Source organism: Choloepus didactylus, chromosome 7 (assembly GCF_015220235.1).
Source record: "Choloepus didactylus isolate mChoDid1 chromosome 7, mChoDid1.pri, whole genome shotgun sequence".
Lineage (NCBI taxonomy): Eukaryota > Metazoa > Chordata > Mammalia > Pilosa > Megalonychidae > Choloepus > Choloepus didactylus.
Genome location: NC_051313.1, coordinates 27,711,500 through 27,729,874, shown reverse-complemented (window position 1 = coordinate 27,729,874; position 18,375 = coordinate 27,711,500). Strand labels below are relative to the sequence as shown.

At 37.6% G+C, this 18,375-nt stretch overlaps 1 protein-coding gene across 5 annotated transcripts in view; it reads right to left on the bottom strand.

Annotated features, from left to right (window-relative positions):
* Window positions 1-17,001, bottom strand: part of TBC1D32 (TBC1 domain family member 32) — a 303,664-nt gene extending 286,663 nt beyond the window's left edge. For 3 of the 5 annotated variants that reach the window (XM_037843266.1, XM_037843268.1, XM_037843267.1), the window contains exons 1-2: window positions 16,839-17,001; window positions 16,495-16,652 (exon numbers count right to left, since the gene is read on the bottom strand). In XM_037843266.1, coding sequence (XP_037699194.1) covers window positions 16,495-16,649 — 155 coding nt within the window. In that variant the 5' untranslated portion in view covers window positions 16,650-16,652; window positions 16,839-17,001. Of the gene's footprint in view, window positions 1-16,494; window positions 16,653-16,833 lie in introns of all 5 variants that reach the window. The other 2 variants (XM_037843270.1, XM_037843269.1) reach the window with 2 other exon arrangements.
* Between the last annotated feature and the right edge of the window lie 1,374 nt (window positions 17,002-18,375).

Below are 18,375 nucleotides of genomic sequence, written 5' to 3'. Positions count from 1 at the left end.
CTGTTATAGCTCATATCCGATTGTTAACAAGCTCCGTAATTCTAAAATTCTTCCTCTACAACTTCTCTTCCCTGTCTACTGCCACCAGATTAATGTTCATATCTTTGGAACCTTTAGCTAAACAACAGCAAGAGCATCCCATAAATCAATGGTTCTCAAACGACAGCATGGATCAGAATCACCTGAAGGGCTTTAAATTCTTGTGGTGCAAAAATTTACATTCCTAACAAGTTCCCCAGTGGTGCTGGTGCTAATGCAGGTCTTAGGACCACGTTTTGAGAACCACTGATCTAGAAGGATTCTGTATTCAGGCTGCTTTTAAATTATCTAAAGATCCCTGGAACTCTGATCAGCAGATTTCTACTGAAAGCAGCAGCCTTTACCCAAAAGATGGGTAAACGCAATATTTTGCTTTACATTAAAAATATTTAAAATATGTGGCTATCATTTTTATGATCCTCTGCCTTAAATGACTTCTCCTATTAACAGATCAAGTATCAATTCCAATGACATGAATATGAAGACCTTGCTGTAGTTACGAGTCACAAAGAACTAGTTTTTAATTTTAGCTCCCCTACTTACTAGCTGTGTGAGGCTGCCCAAATTATATATCCTCGCTGGGTTTCAGTTTTTTCCATCTATAAAATGGGGAAAGTCTCTATTTGGGAAATCACTATAAGGATTCTAGATAATATATGCCCTGCACCTAACACAGGGCCCAGCATAAATTTAAAAATTAATAAGTGGTAGCTATGATTACTACCATTATAATTAAATTTAAGACACATTTTCCCATTGGCATTTAAGCTTAGATTCTAATTTGCCCTACCTGATTTATGTCCCATCCCTACTCAACACATACCCAACACTGCCCATGTTTTCTTTCCCTGATGCCTCTGATGATGCCATTTCATCCACTTAATTCTCCCACCTCCCCTCCTTCAGTAGGATCATCTTCTACAACCTAAAATGCTACCTCCTTGATAAAAGCCAATTCTAATTCCCCAAATCCTGATACTCTTTTTCTCCCTCAATAGTACACTGCCCACTGTCTCTTAGCACTCAAAATATTCTGGCTCCTGTGTAGTCATAGAAGCTGCTTTATCCTCCGTTTGGCTCCTCATTACTTCTAAACACAGATTTTTGTATCTTTGAGAACAGGATAGATTCACTTGTCTATGGATCATCTGCAATACCTTATACATAGTAGACACTTTATAAACACTTGGACGAAGGTTTATCTCTTCATTTCCTATGACGTCAGTATCAGTTTCAACTTGAATATCCTTTCTAAATATTTGTGTTAGTGGTTAGCTCCTTGCTCACTTTAATGCCTAGTAATAATTTAAAGTAGAATTATGCTGTAATTACCTTGCTCCCCTCATATGCATGGTCTTTTATTCTTCCTATTTTCACATCTCTAAAGGAGAAAAGAAAAAGAAAAAGAAAAAAGAAAGGGTAGAGAAAAAGTACCCTCCTCCCAAATACCCACCACATTTCTGGTACTAACAGCATTACTTTTCAGAACTCTCAGACTTGACACTACAGAATTTTTTCTCAATTCTCCAACCCCTGCACCCCACACACACCCCCTCAGCCAACCTGCTAATGTTTCCTGCACATTCCTTGGCTTCACCATTTTTTCCCTCTTTCCATTTCTTTCATTCAGTGCAAAACTACATCAACCTCACACAGAGGACACTGCAGCAGCCTCCTTGCTTGCCTTCTCACTTTCACTCTCTTCCTTGCCATATTTATCCTCAACACTTTAGTTATAATGATCTTCAAAAATCACTGATTTCACTATTTCTTTCTGAGTTAGAACCATTTTATTTATACCAATATCTCACACCATGTAATGCACATAACACCTCAAAAAATAATTGCTGAATTTAATTTAAAACGAATTATTGGTTGCCTCTTACCTTTCATGGCCAAATACAACTTTCTTGGCCTGGGATTTAATACCTGATCAATCAATCCCCTTTTTCAGGGTATCTCCACTTAAACGAGGCCACACTCAATACTGTCAACAAACCACAAACCATGCTGATTTGTATATAAGCAGGTGAGGGACTAATTTGTGATTACCATGTACTAGACTCTGTGCTAAGCACTTTATTAATATTATTTTATTTACCATAGGAGATAGGTAAAATAGATGAAGACAGATTCAGATAAAGTGACTCGTCCAATTCACTGAGGTCCACCTTTCTCCAAATCCTATGTCATTCCTACAACCCGACACTTTCCCAAAAGTGTAAAAATCCAAGAAATGTATAAGTAGTAAAATGAAACATTTTGTAATGGTAAAATTGAGAATGAAAGGGAAATTTTAAAAATGTTATATTTTTACCAATTTACATATTATTTAAATTTATTTCATTTAGAAAGGTAAACCTATTATTTTCTCAAACTCATAATTGGCATATTAAATTCAAAAGTGCAATTTACTCAAAAATTTAATTAATGTATCTAATTTACTTTTAATGTTTAATGTTTATACTCAATGCTTAACTACTAACTTCTAAGATTTAAGGAATTTGGTATCTATCGAGCACAGCAGAAAAGGAAGAAACAATTATTTTGTAAACTTAATGTCCTTCAATACTAAATAGAAATAGCAAGCACTAATTTTCAGAAATAAAGTCCAAGAAAAAGAAAACACAAAACTTACTGATTCATATGCCTGCCATAGGAAAACAGCCTCTAATCATGCTGCTTTTCAAGCTCTCACTGTAAGTGGTTTTGCTTACTCTGATGATTCATCACCTTATATTACTTGATGATCTGCCCACACACAAGACAACATCCTATCCATTCTAAATGTTATTTCTTGATTTGTGTATTTCTAATTATAAACCAAGTCCTCCACATTCTACACAAAATAGCAAAAACTTACACAGGCAAGAGTCGGAATTCAAAGATTAGGGTTTCAAGAGGAAGAACGGGCAGACTCCTTCAGAGATGTTTTTAATTTTGTAACATTGGACAGTACCTATACGCCTCCACACACCCCTTGCTGGGTTCTCCAGCTGGCTCAGAAACATCAGTGGCAGAAGTGCATGATGAGATCTGAAGAGCCAGAATGACTCTCCACCACAACCACTTCTCTTCATTCCCAGGAATCCTCTGAATCAGGGATCAGAATATCTGAAATTTTAATACCATAAAAGTACCATTGCTTTCTTTGCAATGTCTTTGAGAATGAAAAGGATCCTGGAAAAGATAATCTTTTCAGCCCAGCCACAAGGACCTCACATCCAGCCTCTTCCTACTGGAAAAGGGAAGAAAAACCTGAATGTGGAAGAAAGTGCAGAGAGAGGAAATGGAAGGCCCCTGAAAATAATCCCAACCGTCTTCACAATCCTGCCCAAGGCTAGGCAATAAGACATAGCAGTTTTCCTCCACACCTTTGGCATATTCAATCTGACATGGAAGATGAGACTAGCCTGATTAATTTACCTGAAACTGAAGGAACAGCTTCTGTGAAGATGAATTCTATACCCACCAGAAATACTTACTAAGGAAAGGCAGAATAAACCTTAATCCTTGGATTGATCAACCCCATTTCTGTGCCACTAATAATACAGTTGGGAGAAATGAATATTTAGCTGAGAAATATAACTTTTGTGTGTGCTTTGTTATAAAGCCCAACCTGAAGGCAACACAAAAGGTATTTTCATAAATAAGGCAGTGGGGAAATGTAACAAAGTCCATTAACAAAATATATTCAGGAAAGGTAAGAGAACACCATTTGAAATTAAAAGATGTCAAAAAACAAAATCCCCTCCATTTAGCATCCGCTGTAAATAACAAATAAGCTGAAAATATTTAAAATTTATTCTTTGGGAACTTGAATAGCCACCTGCTTTTACATAATGGCACCATTTTTGCCTATGACCACAGAAATATCTCCCAGAAGACCCCATTAAAATTGCTTCAAGGTTTTAGTTCATCTCAAATTAAAAGAACCCAAGGACCCTGTTCTAGTTTGCTAATTCTGGCAGCATTAGAATTAATGCTGAACACCAGAGATAGATTGGCTTTTATAAAAGGGGGTTTATTTGGTTACACAGTTACAGTCATAAGGCCATAAAGAGTCCAAGGTAACGCATCAACAATCGGGTACCTTCACTGGAGGATGGCCAATGGTGTCCAGAAAACCTCCGTTAGCTGGGAAGGCACGTGGCCAGCATCTGCTCCAAGTTCTGGTTTCAAAATGGCTTTTCCCCAGGATGTTCCTCTCTAGGCTTAGCTCCTCAAAAATGTCACTCTTACTTGTTCTTGGGGCATTTGTCCTCTCTTCGCTTCTCCAGAGCAAAAGTCTGCTTTCAAAAGGCCGTCTCCAAAATGTCTCTGTAAGCTGAAGCTCTCCTCTCTCAGTTCCAGTGCATTCTTCAAAGTGTCCCTTTTGGCTGTAGCTCCTCTTCAAAATGTCACTCTCAGCTGCACTGAGTTCCTTCTGTTTGTCAGCTCATTTATATGGCTCCAGTGATTTAATTTACACCCACCTTGAATGGGTGGGGTAACACCTCCATGGAAATTATCCAGAGTCATCACCCACAGTTGGGTGGGGTGCATTTCCATGCACACAACCTAATCCAAACATTCCAACTTAATCCCCACCAGTATGTCTGCCCCACAAGATTGCATCAAAGAATATGGCTTTTTTGGGGGGACATAATACATTCAAACTGGCACAGACCCCAAGGTTAAATACTGCCTTAATAAAATACTGCTCTTTTCAAGAGAACCTTCTAAAAAAAAGAAAAAGGCCCTTTTTATAGTCACATGGTCACATGATAAAAGTTATATTTGGTAACTGCCAGGCTGTCTATGCCCTTAAGATGCTCAATTGACTCATAGGGTTGTTCTGTCACTCCAGCCGTCACCAATAACTGAAAACTCCAGCAGTCTTCGCTCCCAAATTAATGAAGAGAGTCATTTCTTCAGGTGGGTCCTTCTACTCCTCAGGTAAGAGGAACTCAAAACTTCAAATTCTCATTTGTCAACTTATTTTGTATTAGTTCTTATACCATCTGAAATTCATGGTAGTATCCCATAAAATCCTAGAAGCAATGCTGTTCTATAATGGTGCCCCAGGATAAAAAAAAAAATGTTGCAATAGGGCTGGGAAAAATACCTCCCTATAATTAAGTACCATGTTACTTGCACTGCAATCCAGATGGTACAGGCATCATCCACTAGCCCTTATGAAATCTACATCTAATCCAAAAGATCAATGGTTAACTACAGATCTTTAAATCAAGTCTTTTCAGTGCATTGTTTTTAGAAATTATTCTGGAGATGTAGCATATTTTTCTTATTTTGTATAAACATAAAAGCCCTGGATGCCTAAAATAGACTTCCCAAAGGTCCTGTACTTATTCCAGGGACTGCAAACTCAGATGCTACCTGGGGCAAGCAGGTAAAGTGAAGGAAGCCATATTTAAGTGAGAAAAGAATAGAGGCTGTGGTGAATTGAAGAGGACAAGCCCGAGATGAAGGCAGAACTACTTGGCTCCAGTGACTTGTTGCCACGTAGAAAAGTGAGCCTGGTATTATCATTCAATGTTTTACTAAAAGCCAGAAAACTGATTTTTACGTAGTATCTTCCAATTTTTAGATGGTGCTTTAATTTTTTTTTTTTTCCCTAAACCAAGCCAAACAAAAATCTCCACAGACCAAATGTGACTTGCGGGATGCCAGTTTGACCTCTCAACACCTTCTCCCCTAAAGCAGTTCAACACTATGACAACTAAAGGTACTGGCAAATCTATGTTGAAAATCTCTGTTTAAGAAATATAAAACTTCTTTTAAGAATCTATAACATGCGTAATAACTTTTATTTTAGAACATCCTTAGTAAGTTTAACTTAAATCAATTTGCTACAACTCAGGTCCTTTCTTTTCAGGTTTATTTTTAGAAGACCAGTCTGTTAACATTTTCAGACTCAACGCATTCTAATTGTGCTGGAAAGGCCAAGACTATATTATAGAAATAAACAGCTATGACTGTCATGGACTAGAATAAATACAACTTCCATTTATTTATATTTCAATTGAAAGCTATTAATATTCATTGTTCTATGAAGTGAGCCATTGGCTTTATTTTAAATTTTTCTAATGGGATTTGTTAGTTTTTTAAAAGATATGATCTGTACAATGGATAAACAGGTTTATAATCATTGTATTATACTTTTACAGCTCTATGAATCAAGTTTGCTTCAGGTTTAAGTTCTAAATTTCAGACTGACCAACCTGCAACCCTAGGCAAAATACCTAAACCTTGCTAAGTCTCAGTTTCCCATTACCTAATGGTGATGATAATCAAAATGTGAAAACTGTTGCTTATTACATACAGTATTTTCTTACACTTTAACACTTCTCTCACCAAATATCCACTCGTATATTTGACTAACATTGTTTGTTCCTTTAAAAGTAATTTAACAGGTTCCTAGATTGTAAGCTTTTACAGCAGTCACATTTATTACTGAGTTTTAACTGTTATTTCTAAATTCTGAGATGCTGTGCTCTTTGCTTATAACCTGGTAGGTCTCTGGAACTTTAGGTATCTGTGTGACACCTGAGTCTCAGAGTTAGAGTTCTGCAGCTCTGAAAATCAGCATTACTCCATAAAGCAACTGTTAAAGAAGCTGAAAAAAAGATCTGACTTCAATTAGAGATATAAATGAAGCAGATCTGGTTAGGACTAAGGTAAATCAGTAAACAGGGGAAAGGATGCTATTGTCTATATTTTAAAACTCCAACTTCTGTGTGAGACCAATAGAAGAGGTGTTAATTTTGTTCAGAATTTAAATTTTCTGTAGCACATTATCTAATTTAACCTTTCTGGTCAAGGTATTTAAACAACCTAACTACATGGAACCTAGAATAGAGAATGAGATCTTGTTACTCTGTACAGGTTAATGTTATACTCTGATACATTCCTGAGTATTTTGGGCAGATAATAAAAAAGTATTTGCAAATTCCCCTTGAGGTGCTGGAGTAAAAAATATGGAACTATTAAACTTCCCCATCTGGGGAGTTCCTGATTTCTCTCAAGCATCAGGAACTCCCAATCTAATAAGCCAAACCCTCCTTCTAGAGCCCTGCCTTTATGAAACTTATCTCACCAATAGCAAAGCTAAGTCTACTTGTAACTATGCCTAAGAGTCACCCCCAGAAAACCTCTTTTGTTGTTCAGATGTGGCCTATATCTCTAAGCCAGCTCTGCAAACAAACTCACTACCTTCCCACTACATGGGGCATGACTCCCAGGGGTGTCAGTCTCGCTGGTAACATGGGACATGACTCCCAGGGATGAGCCCAGCCCTGGCATTGCGGGATTGAGAATGCCTTCTTGACCAAAAGGGGAAAAAGGAATGAAACAAAATAAAGTTTCAGTGGCTAAGAGATTTCAAATAGAGTTGAGAGGTCATTCTGGAGGTTACCCTTACACAGACTTCAGCCAGATATTACAAAGTGCCACAATATGCCAAGCCCCAACCAACAGTATTCCTGAAAACTCTAAAGGATACCCTGGGTTCTATCTAAAATTCTATAAAATTTTAACCTAGTAAGTTTATTTTTTCAGAAACTTAAGTCCTCCAGATTGTTCTTATGTCAGATAAGCCTTGAAACCCAAAGAAAGGTACCAGTCTCTCCAAGAACATCAACCAGTTTCAATCCTCTACCCCATAAGGATGACATCCTTTCCAACATGAAGAAGCTAAAATGGTCAGTCCCCAAATATCCCTGAAGACTGAGAGAATGATCAAATGAGGAGAGGAGGTGTAACTAAGAAATTAGGATTTAACAAACGATTATGACTACTGACTCATTATATAGGTATTTCTTTTTAATTTCTAGGGTATCAGAATAGCCAGAAGGAAACACTTGAAATTGTTAAACTGTAATAGCCATCATGTCTGATAATAATTGTGTAACTATATAGCTTTTATCATGTGACCATGTGATTGTAAAAAACCGTGTGACTGACACTCCCTTTATCCAGTGTAGGGATAGATAAGTAATAAAGACATGCATGAAAAAAATAATAATAGGTAGGGAATATGGGGAAAAAATATCCCTAAGTAAACTATGGACAATAGCTACAGTATTACTTTAACAATCTTTCATCAGTTGTAGCAAATGTAACTACTGTTAAAAAAATAGAATTATAAAAAAAGTGTTATCAATTATAACAAATTTTCCACACCAATGCAAGTGTTGGTGGTGGGGTGGTGTATGGGAATCCTGTATTTTACGCATGATTGTTCTGTAAACCCACAACTTCCCTAATAAAAATTTTTTTTTTTAAGTATTTAATGAGAAAAAAAACAAAAATTAGGTTTAAATAATACTATTACCAAATGTATGCAAAATATTTTTTTCAAAATGCTTCTCAAAGAGGTACATTAAAACCCAAAAGGACAGTTGTTTGTTGCTAAGGAAAAATCTGTTCAACTCACCTCATTTCATAAGCAGCTCAATTAAAATACACAGCAATGTTCCTGATCATTTTGCTTTACTACTGATAAATATGAACTTAGGAAAAATTTACCAAGTTGAACAAAAGAACATTCACTTTTTCATTCTTTTCTCTCCAGTTTTATTACCAAAGTTTTGCAAAAACATTTATGATTTTTTCAATGCCTTTCTGATATGTTCCAAACGCTAACAAAATGTGCACAGGTAGAAAGAGTACTATTAAAACATAAGGATATAAAAAAATCTAGTACAAGTTTGTTTCAGAAACTCATCCTTTTAGCTATTTAAGCAAGAAATATTAGAAATATTTTAATCATATACAGAAAAAAATTATCAGTAATGATATGTTTTAAAAAGGTATTTTTTCACTGCCCTCCCCTCTACGTGGGATCTGACACCCAGGAGAGTGCATCTCTCTGGCAACGTGGAGTATGACTCCTGGGGAAGAATCTAAACCCTGGCATCGTGGGATAGAGAACATCTTCTTGACCAAAAGGGGGATGTGAAAGGAAACAAAATAAGCTTCAGTGGCAGAGAGATTCCAAAAGGAGCCGAGAGGTCACTCTGGTGGGCACTCTTATGCACAATACAGAAAACACTTTTTAGGTTCTAATGAATTGGAATAGCTAGCAGTAAATACCTGAAACTATCAAACTACAACCCAGAACCCATGAATCTTGTAGATGATTGTACAAAAATGTAGTATATGAGGGGTGACAATGTGATTGGGAAAGCCATATGGACCACACTCCCCTTTGTCCAGTTTATGGATGGAGGAGTGGAAAAATGAGGGGGGGGGGGCACCCAGTGTTCTTTTTTACTTTGGTTGTTCTTTTTCACTTGGTTTTTATTCTTATTGTTTTTGTGTGTGTGGTAATGAAAATGTTCAAAAATTAATTTTGGTGATGAATGCACAACTATATAATGGTACTGTAAACAACTGAATAATGTACGCTTTGTTTTGTATGACTGCATGGTATGTGAATATATCTTAATAAAAATGATTAAAAAAATAAAATAATAAAAAGGTATTTTTATTAGTGGTTTACATTTATTAATTATCGTGCTGATATTAGAAATTCTTAAAACAGAATGTATGCCAGAATCATAGGACTTTTATATGACAAATTTTAATTTATTATACATATTAGTTCATAATAGGCTAATATAATAGAAAAACAAATATTTTACATTTCCTATAACTTTTGAAGTCAAAGAAAAAGCAGAGTTGATAGAAAGGCATTCATTAATTATGGAAGCACATACATAATCCTTGGAAATTTCTCTATACAGCTACAGCACTTTACAAAATTGATTTTTTTTGAAGCTTCCACTTAAACGCACTAAAGTTCATTAACTTAAAAAGTCACTAGCAAATACTTTTGTAAATCAAAGAATAAACTCAATTCAATAAATATTCTGTGCCATCAAATTAAAAAATGTATAAGACGAGAAGGCTGCAAAGGTGAGCCTCTGCTTTAGAGATTTACAATCATTAGGGTTGGTAAGTATTAAAAATAAAAACTCTATATGTATATGCGAATCCAGTATTTCATGCAAGACTGTTCTGTAAACCCACAACTTCTCTAATAAGAAAAAAAAAAAAAAATACAACTGTCACTGAAATGTAAATAAGCATATTCTAACTTTGGTTTTCAACCCTGGCTACATATTAGAAGCATCTAGAGAACTTTTTTAAAAACACCAAGGCCCAGCCTCTACCGCTCCCCTTCTCTCATGACCCCATTTAAAAAAAAATACTTAACACAAATTGTTGATTAATTTGTGTAAATATTTTTTTTTAATGGCCCCAGCTAACTCTAGTGTAGCAAAGGCTGAAAACCAGTGTTCTGTTTTTTTTTATTGTGAGCCAGTCTGAGTATAAAAATTTACACAGCACAAACACACATATTGAAAGCAATGTCTTCTTCTCTACAATTTTAGTTAGAAACACAGAAGACACTTTAAAGCAGAAATAGGTTAACGCTGCTGCCCCACAGGATAAATCCCAATTGGGCTGATCTGCCTTTGCTGTGGTTTCCCACCAAATTACTGGAATTTTTTCCATCTTGTTTCATTATACTATCTGAAATTCCATCATTTATGGATTCAATTGCCTTAACACTATCCTCTTACAAAAATCAATAGCCCCAAAACTATATCAAGATGGGAAAAGTGGCTGCAAGAGGTGCAGGGAAGAGAGTAAGGGTTGAATAGGCAGAGGATATGGAATATTTACGGCAGTGAAATTATTCTGTATAATCCTGGATACATGACATTATGCATTTGTCAGAACTCACAGAACCATGGACTTTAAATGTGTCAATATTGGTTCATCACTTAGTTCCATACTAATGTAAGATGTTTGTAACAGGAGGAATTATGGGGGTGGGGAGGGAGAGGGTTCATGGGAATTCTCCGTATTTTTCACTTAATTTTCCTGTAAACCTAAAACTGCTCTAAAAAATTAAGTGTATAAAAAAAAAATTCCTAAACAACAACGAAAAATCAAAGTCCAGAGATACCAGTTTCCCCTACTATACATTTCTTTTTTAAAAAAGGCTATTTTTCTTCCTAAAATAAGACATCATGTGGATTGACAGAATCAGTGTTCTGATAGTGGAGACAGGGAGATGGATAATTCTGAAGTATGGAACACTTGGGGAAGCAAAATATACCTAAGTGAATCAAGAATATTAAGAATTCAAGAAGTGTCAGGATAATAAAAAGAAAGAAAAATGGAAATAGGAGCACCTGAGCTAAATGACAGGTTTATAAATCTTATTTTTCAGACTACAAACTATAATTTGAGTCTGTCTGGATGTTTTTAGGCACAAGTAAATCTCTTTAGTAAACAGTAAACATTAACTGTGCATGTTAACCAGCAAGCATTTAAAATAATCTAATGAACTGTTCAAGAAGAGTAAACCGCATTATAAGACTCATTAGATTGCTGAAAATAACTGTAACAATTCAACTTTAATTGGGAAACTATTTTTAACCCAATGCCACTAAAAGCAATAATTTATAACGAAATATGTGGCCTTAAATGCTTACATTTAAAAAGAAAAGAGCTGAAAATTAACGAGCTTAACATTTATCACAAAAAGTTAAAAAAAAATTTCAAGGAAAAAAATGAGGGGCAGAAACTAATAAAACAAAAAGTAAACATAGAGTAGAAAGAAAAAACAAAGCCAAAAGCTACTTATTTAGAAAAATTAATAAAATTAATAAACACAGCACCAGAAAAAAGGATTAAAAGCGGGCATAACTTCTAGTACTGGAAACATTAAAACAGTAACAGGATATTAATGAGAAACTATGCAAATAAATTTGAAAATTAGATGAAATGGACAAGTCTTTAGGGTGTGATCCTATCAAAACCTGACAGTAATTTTAAAATTATTTAAGCAATTATTTTCACATGAAATAAAAACCAGAGATGAAATCCCAACCTTCATGTTTGATGTGGATTTGAGTGAGTTGAACTATCATTACATGACTTTATAAAACATTATGGGGAGAACCTAAAATGGTGGCCAGGTGAGACAGGGCAAAAAAAACACCTCCGTGAAAAACACTAGATAAAAGCCAGAAAGTGACCCACAACACCAGTTCCAGCAATGCACCAGCCAGACAAGGTCTGCTAAATCCACAGGGACAGTGCATTTGGTGAAACCGGGAGTCTGCATTCTGAAACAAGTGAGTAAGCCGGTGGAAAGTCCGGCAGCCACGCTGCGGTGTGGGGAAACCACGGGTTGGCGTTTGGAGATGGACTAGTTCTTTTAAAAAAAAAAAAAAAATCCAGGAGCAGCTGCAGATATGGCAGTGAGAACCGCGCAATGAAGCACTGCAGGAGCAGGCTGTAATCAACGCCTCGGTGTCTGGCATGGAGGATAGCCTTCCCCACACCCGCTACTGATTGTCTCAGGGCTGGGGGATAAAGGGGAGCCAAAAGGAAAAAGAAACCATGCCCCTTGCAGACATCTCCCCGGCAGACTGAAGACACTCCTGCCCGGGGACGCAGCCATAGCGCAGAGCCGCACCAAGAGTGTTTCCCACAGTGCCACACACATGCCACAATATCGGCCGTGGACAGTGGCTTTTAGTGCACACACAGCTAATTGTCCCAGAGCTGGGAAGGCGGAGCTGTGTGAAAAGGGGGAAATTAACACACCCCATTCAACCATCTTTAAAGCAGGCTGGGAACGCCCCTGCACAGCCCAGCAGCCCAGGGCTTCCCTGGAGGCTGGTGTGCACTTGCGATGTGGCACAGCCTTCCCTCAGCAGAGGTCCTGGAAGAGCCCTACACCAATACCAAGGGCTTGTGAGTCAGTGGCAGAGACAATCTGTGGCAAGACTCAAATGAAGGCTTAGAGTCTTGTAACAGCCTTAAATCTCCAGGAACACCTTGGAGGTTTGATTATTAAAGCTGCCTGCCTCCTAACCACCCAGACACACTCCCCACATTCAGGGAAGACAGCACCAACAACACACCCAAACTTAGTGCACCAATTGAACCCCACAAGAATCAGATCCCCACACACCACAAAGACAAGTCAGGGAGAACTGACTTGAGGGGAATAGGTGACTCACAGATGCCATCTGCTGGCTAGTCAGAGAAAGTACACGCCACCAAGCTGTAGATCTGAAAAATTATATATCGGTATTATATCCAGAAAGAACCCTATCAAGTAAAGCAAATGCCTAGAGGCCAAAAACAACAGAAAATCTTAAAGCATATGATAAAACCAGACAAAATGGAGAACCCAAACCCAAACACCCAAATCAAAAGCTCAGAAGAGACACAGTACTTGGCACAATTAATCGAAGATCTAAAATCAAACAAGAGCATGGCACAGGACATAAACGATATAAAGGAGACCCTAGAAGAGCATAAAGAAGAAACTGCAAGAGTAAATAAAAAAACAGAAGATCTTATGGAAATAAAAGAAACTATTGGCCAAATTAAAAAGACTCTGGATACTCATAATACAAGATCAGAGGAAGGTGAACAACAACTCAGCGTCCTCAACGACCACAGAATGGAAAATGAAAGAACAAAAGAAAGAATGGGGAAAAAATTGAAAAAATCGAAATGGATCTCAGGGATACAATAGATAAAATAAAACGTCCAAATTTAAGACTCACTGGTGTCCCAGAAGGGGAAGAGAAGGGTAAAGGTCTAGAAAGAGTATTCAAAGAAATTGTTGGGGAAAAATTCCCAAACTTTCTACACAATATAAATGCACAAAGCATAAATGCCCAGCGAACTCCAAATAGAATAAATCCAAATAAACCCACTCTGAGACATATTCTGATCAGACTGTCAAATACGGAAGAGAAGGAGCAAGTTCTGAAAGCAGCAAGAGAAACGCAATTCACCACATACAAAGGAAACAACACAAGACTAAGTAGTGACTACTCAGCGGCCACCATGGAGGCGAGAAGGCAGGGGCATGACATATTTAAAATTCTGAAAGAGAAAAATTTCCAACCAAGAATACTTTATCCAGCAAAACTCTCCTTCAAATTTGAGGGAGAGCTTACATTTTTCACAAACAAATGCTGAGAAATTTTGCTAATAAAAGACCTGCCCTACTTCAGATACTAAAGGGAACCCTACCAACAGAGAAACAAAGAAAGGAGAGAGAGAGAAAAAAAAATTTAACAGAAATATATAGAACATTACATCCCAAATGACCAGGACACATTTTCTTCTCTAGTGATCCCAGATCTTTCTCCAAAATAGACCATATGCTGGGACATAAAACAAGCTTCAATAAATTACAAAAAAAAATTTGAATATATTCAAAGCACATTCTCTGACCACAACAGAATACAAATAGAAGTCAATAATTTTTGATTTGTAACTCTACTATTTACTTCCTACAGGATATAAAATACAGAACTCTAATGACAAATCAGTGGCTTTGGACTCAATGTATAATATGTAATTTCTGACAAGAACTACATAAAGGTGGGGGAATGGAGGAGTATAGGAACATAGTTTACATGTCCTATTGATGTTAAGTTGGTATCAAAGAAAAAAAGATTGTTATAGATTTAAGAGGTTAAATTTAAGCCCCACAATAAACACAAAGAAATTAGCAGAGAATATGACCATAGAGATGAAAAGTAGAGTATGGGTTGCGAGAAGTGGGGTAAGGGGCAATGCGGAGTTAAGAAATGAGTGTAGGATTGCTGTTTGAGGTGAAGGGAAGTTTCTAGTAATGGATGGTGAGAAGGTGATAGCATTACAACATTCTAAATGTGATTAATCCCACTAATGGAATGTTAGGGAGGGGTTGGAATGGGAAGATTTAGGCTGTACATATGTTTCCACAATTGAGGGAAAAAAAAAAAAGAAAAAGACAGTCTAAATAGGCAATGACAAATAAATGCCAAGGATGATCCTGGATGGGATCTGAGGATGGAAGAGAGGAGGCTCAAAGGGGCACAGTGGGGACATAAGGAAGAAAAAAAAAAAAAAAAGTAAATATAGAATGTAAACTTTATATCAGTTAAACTTGAACTTCTTAGCTGCATTTAAGGGGATTTCCTAAAAGTATGTTCTTGTTCATGGAACTGCATACGTGAATTATATTGTTTGTTCAAAGATGTGTGCAGCTTGCTCGTATATGTTCAGAAGACAAAGCAACAGATGATGGATGATAGATAGGGATGGAGGGAGGGAGGGAAAGAAAGAAATGGTGGGGTGACAGGATGTTAAAGTTGGTGGATCGGGGTATCGGGGGAGGGAGGTTGGGGTATGCTGGAGTTCTGTGTATGAGTTTTGTATTGTTTTTGCAACTGTTCCTATAAATTTGAATTTATTTCAAAATAAAATTAAAAAACAAAAACATTATGACCAAACCTATAACTGAGAAAGTTCTGATTTTTTCTATCCTGTACTGTTTAATAAGAAAACAATAAGCAACCAACAAAAGCTGGTCTCTGGTTTCACCAAAATAAAGAACACTTTCACCCAAAAACAGCTATAAGTGGATTCAACAAGGAAATAATAATGGAAATATAAAAGAAACCACATATATAACCAGAAATATTAGCAAAATAAGAAACTTTAAATCAACAAGAATTCTTTCCAAACTTAAAAACTCTCAAGTATCTGATGAAAACTATAAATGCTCTCTCCACAAAACTCCACAGAAACACAAACTTTGGGGCAAAATTTCAAAGGGCTCAAAGATCAATGGATGCCTATATATGAAATTGGTAGGAATTTCAGATAAGCAGAACAGCTGGGTACCCAAGAGTCAGTAAGGTAACTTAACCAAAAAAAATGTCCGATGTCATTTCTGAGAGATCAAAATGAAACGCAATTACTGAATTAAAGTACTACTAACAATGAATCAAAGCACTTAGAAGGAGACTTTTAAAAACTGAGAGGTTTAATTTAAATTATAAGGACCAAATCAAAAGAAAAACACAGGTCTCTAAAGAAACCAATTCTTCAAGATGCACTTCAAATGGCCCCTCCCTCGTTAAACTGCTGCTCCCAAATGCTGAGCAATCTGTACCTCTTTTATAGCCCTTATATTTCTGGCAAGTGTCACAGACATTTGGGTATGTGCCTTATCCTTTCCAGGAACTTGGAAGGTAGCCTCCTCAGTGCAGAGATGCTAGGGGTTGAATAATTGGTGTACCCACTTGGATATGGGCTCAGCAATGGAACAGGGATCTTGGAAACTAACTGCTTTTTGATATGTTGACTGCAATCCTTTGAAATAATAGAACTGTTCTTAAAAGAACCTGAATAATTTACAATGTTACTGTTCTGCAGAAGCAGAAGCGCTGAGAAATAAGTAAAGGAAAAATGATAAATTCGGTTTGGGTAGATAAAAAGGAAAAAAAAAAAATGAAGCTCCAACGTGGGCAATATTTTAACAATAGTCAAAAGAACATTCTTTATCTAACTACCCTTTGACCTTTTCTGGGTCACTGGTTTGTTTGCTTAAAACATCAAAAGCAATTTTACTTGTGAAAATTTTCATCAGTTTCCTCCAGATGCAAGAGGATCTCCTCGGCGCACTCGAGGGAGGGAGCACCGGTAATTTTCTCCTTCACGCTCTGGAACAGCTGCCTCAGCATCGCCTGCAGCATCGCCTCGTCCTCGCAGGAGAAGTGGGCCATCACCTGTCAGAATGAAACGCTCCCGCGCATGACTTGGGGTCCCAGCAAAGCCGCTCACCGCGCACCGCGCACGCGCGCCCCCTCCCACCCCTGCAGTCGCAGAGCGCCGTTCCCCGGGAGACCGCGGCGGGTGCTTGGAGGCCGGCCCTCGGCTGCCCGCGCGTCGTTCTCGAAAACAAGTTACCTTACTTTTAGGAAACAGGCGTCCGCGAGGTCTCGCTTTTGGTACTCGTCGTTGCCAGCCTCTATTACCAACAAAGCTCAGGCCGCTCGGGACTAACGGCAGAAGAGATTCAGGGACGCTCTGACGATGGGAGGGCCAGACGGCGGTTCGCCAGCGCTACGCGTGACGTCATCGCGTCGACGTGGTTTCTAAGGTGAGAGGGCGTGCCACCTGACGGCCTCCCGCAGTCCCGGGAATAAGGTCACCTATGCTCTCTGTCCATAACCTCAGAATTGTAGGTGGGTCGGAGAAGAGTAGGAAGAGAAAGCCTACCATTAAACAAACATAATGGAAGTGAAACTGAAAGTAGCCTGAAAAGTTTCCAGTGAATAGTGAATGGTAATAAAATATTGCAATGCTATTTTCCTTTGTGTCTGAATTCCTACCCCTTAACAAGCACCTTACTGGACCTATGAAGAAAAGAGGCCTTCATAATCTAAGAGACACGAAAGGGAATGATGATTACAATGCGGTGTAATTGAGTGTCATGCTAAAAAAAAAGTGACAGTGGGTGCTGTAGAAACCCAGAAATTATCTTTTTGCCCAACAGAGGAGGAGAGGAAAGAAGCACAGAGAGAGCAATTGGATTTGCAAAGGAGAGTGGCCTAAAGAGTTTGGCAGATTAAGGGACTTGAATTAGTAGGGTTAGAAAGAGGAGGTGAGAAACCTAAAGAAGTAAATTGGCCATATTCGAAAAGGTCGGGTTTGGCACTTTAAGGGATCTGAGATTTATCCGGCAAGCAGTAGGGCGCATTTGCATTCCAAAGAAGAGCCATGATATATAGTGACTAAATATCACTTTGCAGAAAGTTACAAGGGATAATCATGGCCTGTCATCCAGTTTCCATATCTAGATAAATTCCCAGACCTAAAGCCTATTGATTGACAGGTATGCAGGTTCCCACTGAGGACCTTTCAACATCACCACAGGTATATATGGTAAATATTCCTGAGTTCTCCCCAAAAGAGACCAATAGGCTCTCAAGATGATGTTCCTGTACCCTGGCCACTTTTATCTTCATGGGCCCCTTAATCCACAAAAAGTGTTTATGTATATTAAAAATTATATTTTATAACTGCATTGGTAGAAAGACAAATATAGTCAATGTATATCTAATTCATTACTATGCATTCATTATATCCATATTTTTTCCTGATTAAAAAATTAAAACATTTTCATGAGCCCTTAAAACTATGGTGGGCCATAGGCACTATACCTAATGGCCAAGTCAACCCAGGAGCCTGGTAGCCATTCACTAGTATAACTAGCAAGAACATGCCATGACAAACCATCTGCGAACCAACTCATGTGCTGTCCTCTTCCTTCAGTTGGTTTTTGAGAATCCTTCATAAAATCATCCTTATAAACAGCCTAGTCTGCTTTCCACCTATATTGTTCCTAGGAACATCATGATCTTTTGGCCATTGTCACAGATTGATGTAAGTCAGGAACCCTGATTACTACTCTTGCTGCTTATTACAATAGTTATGGCCACATTGCCT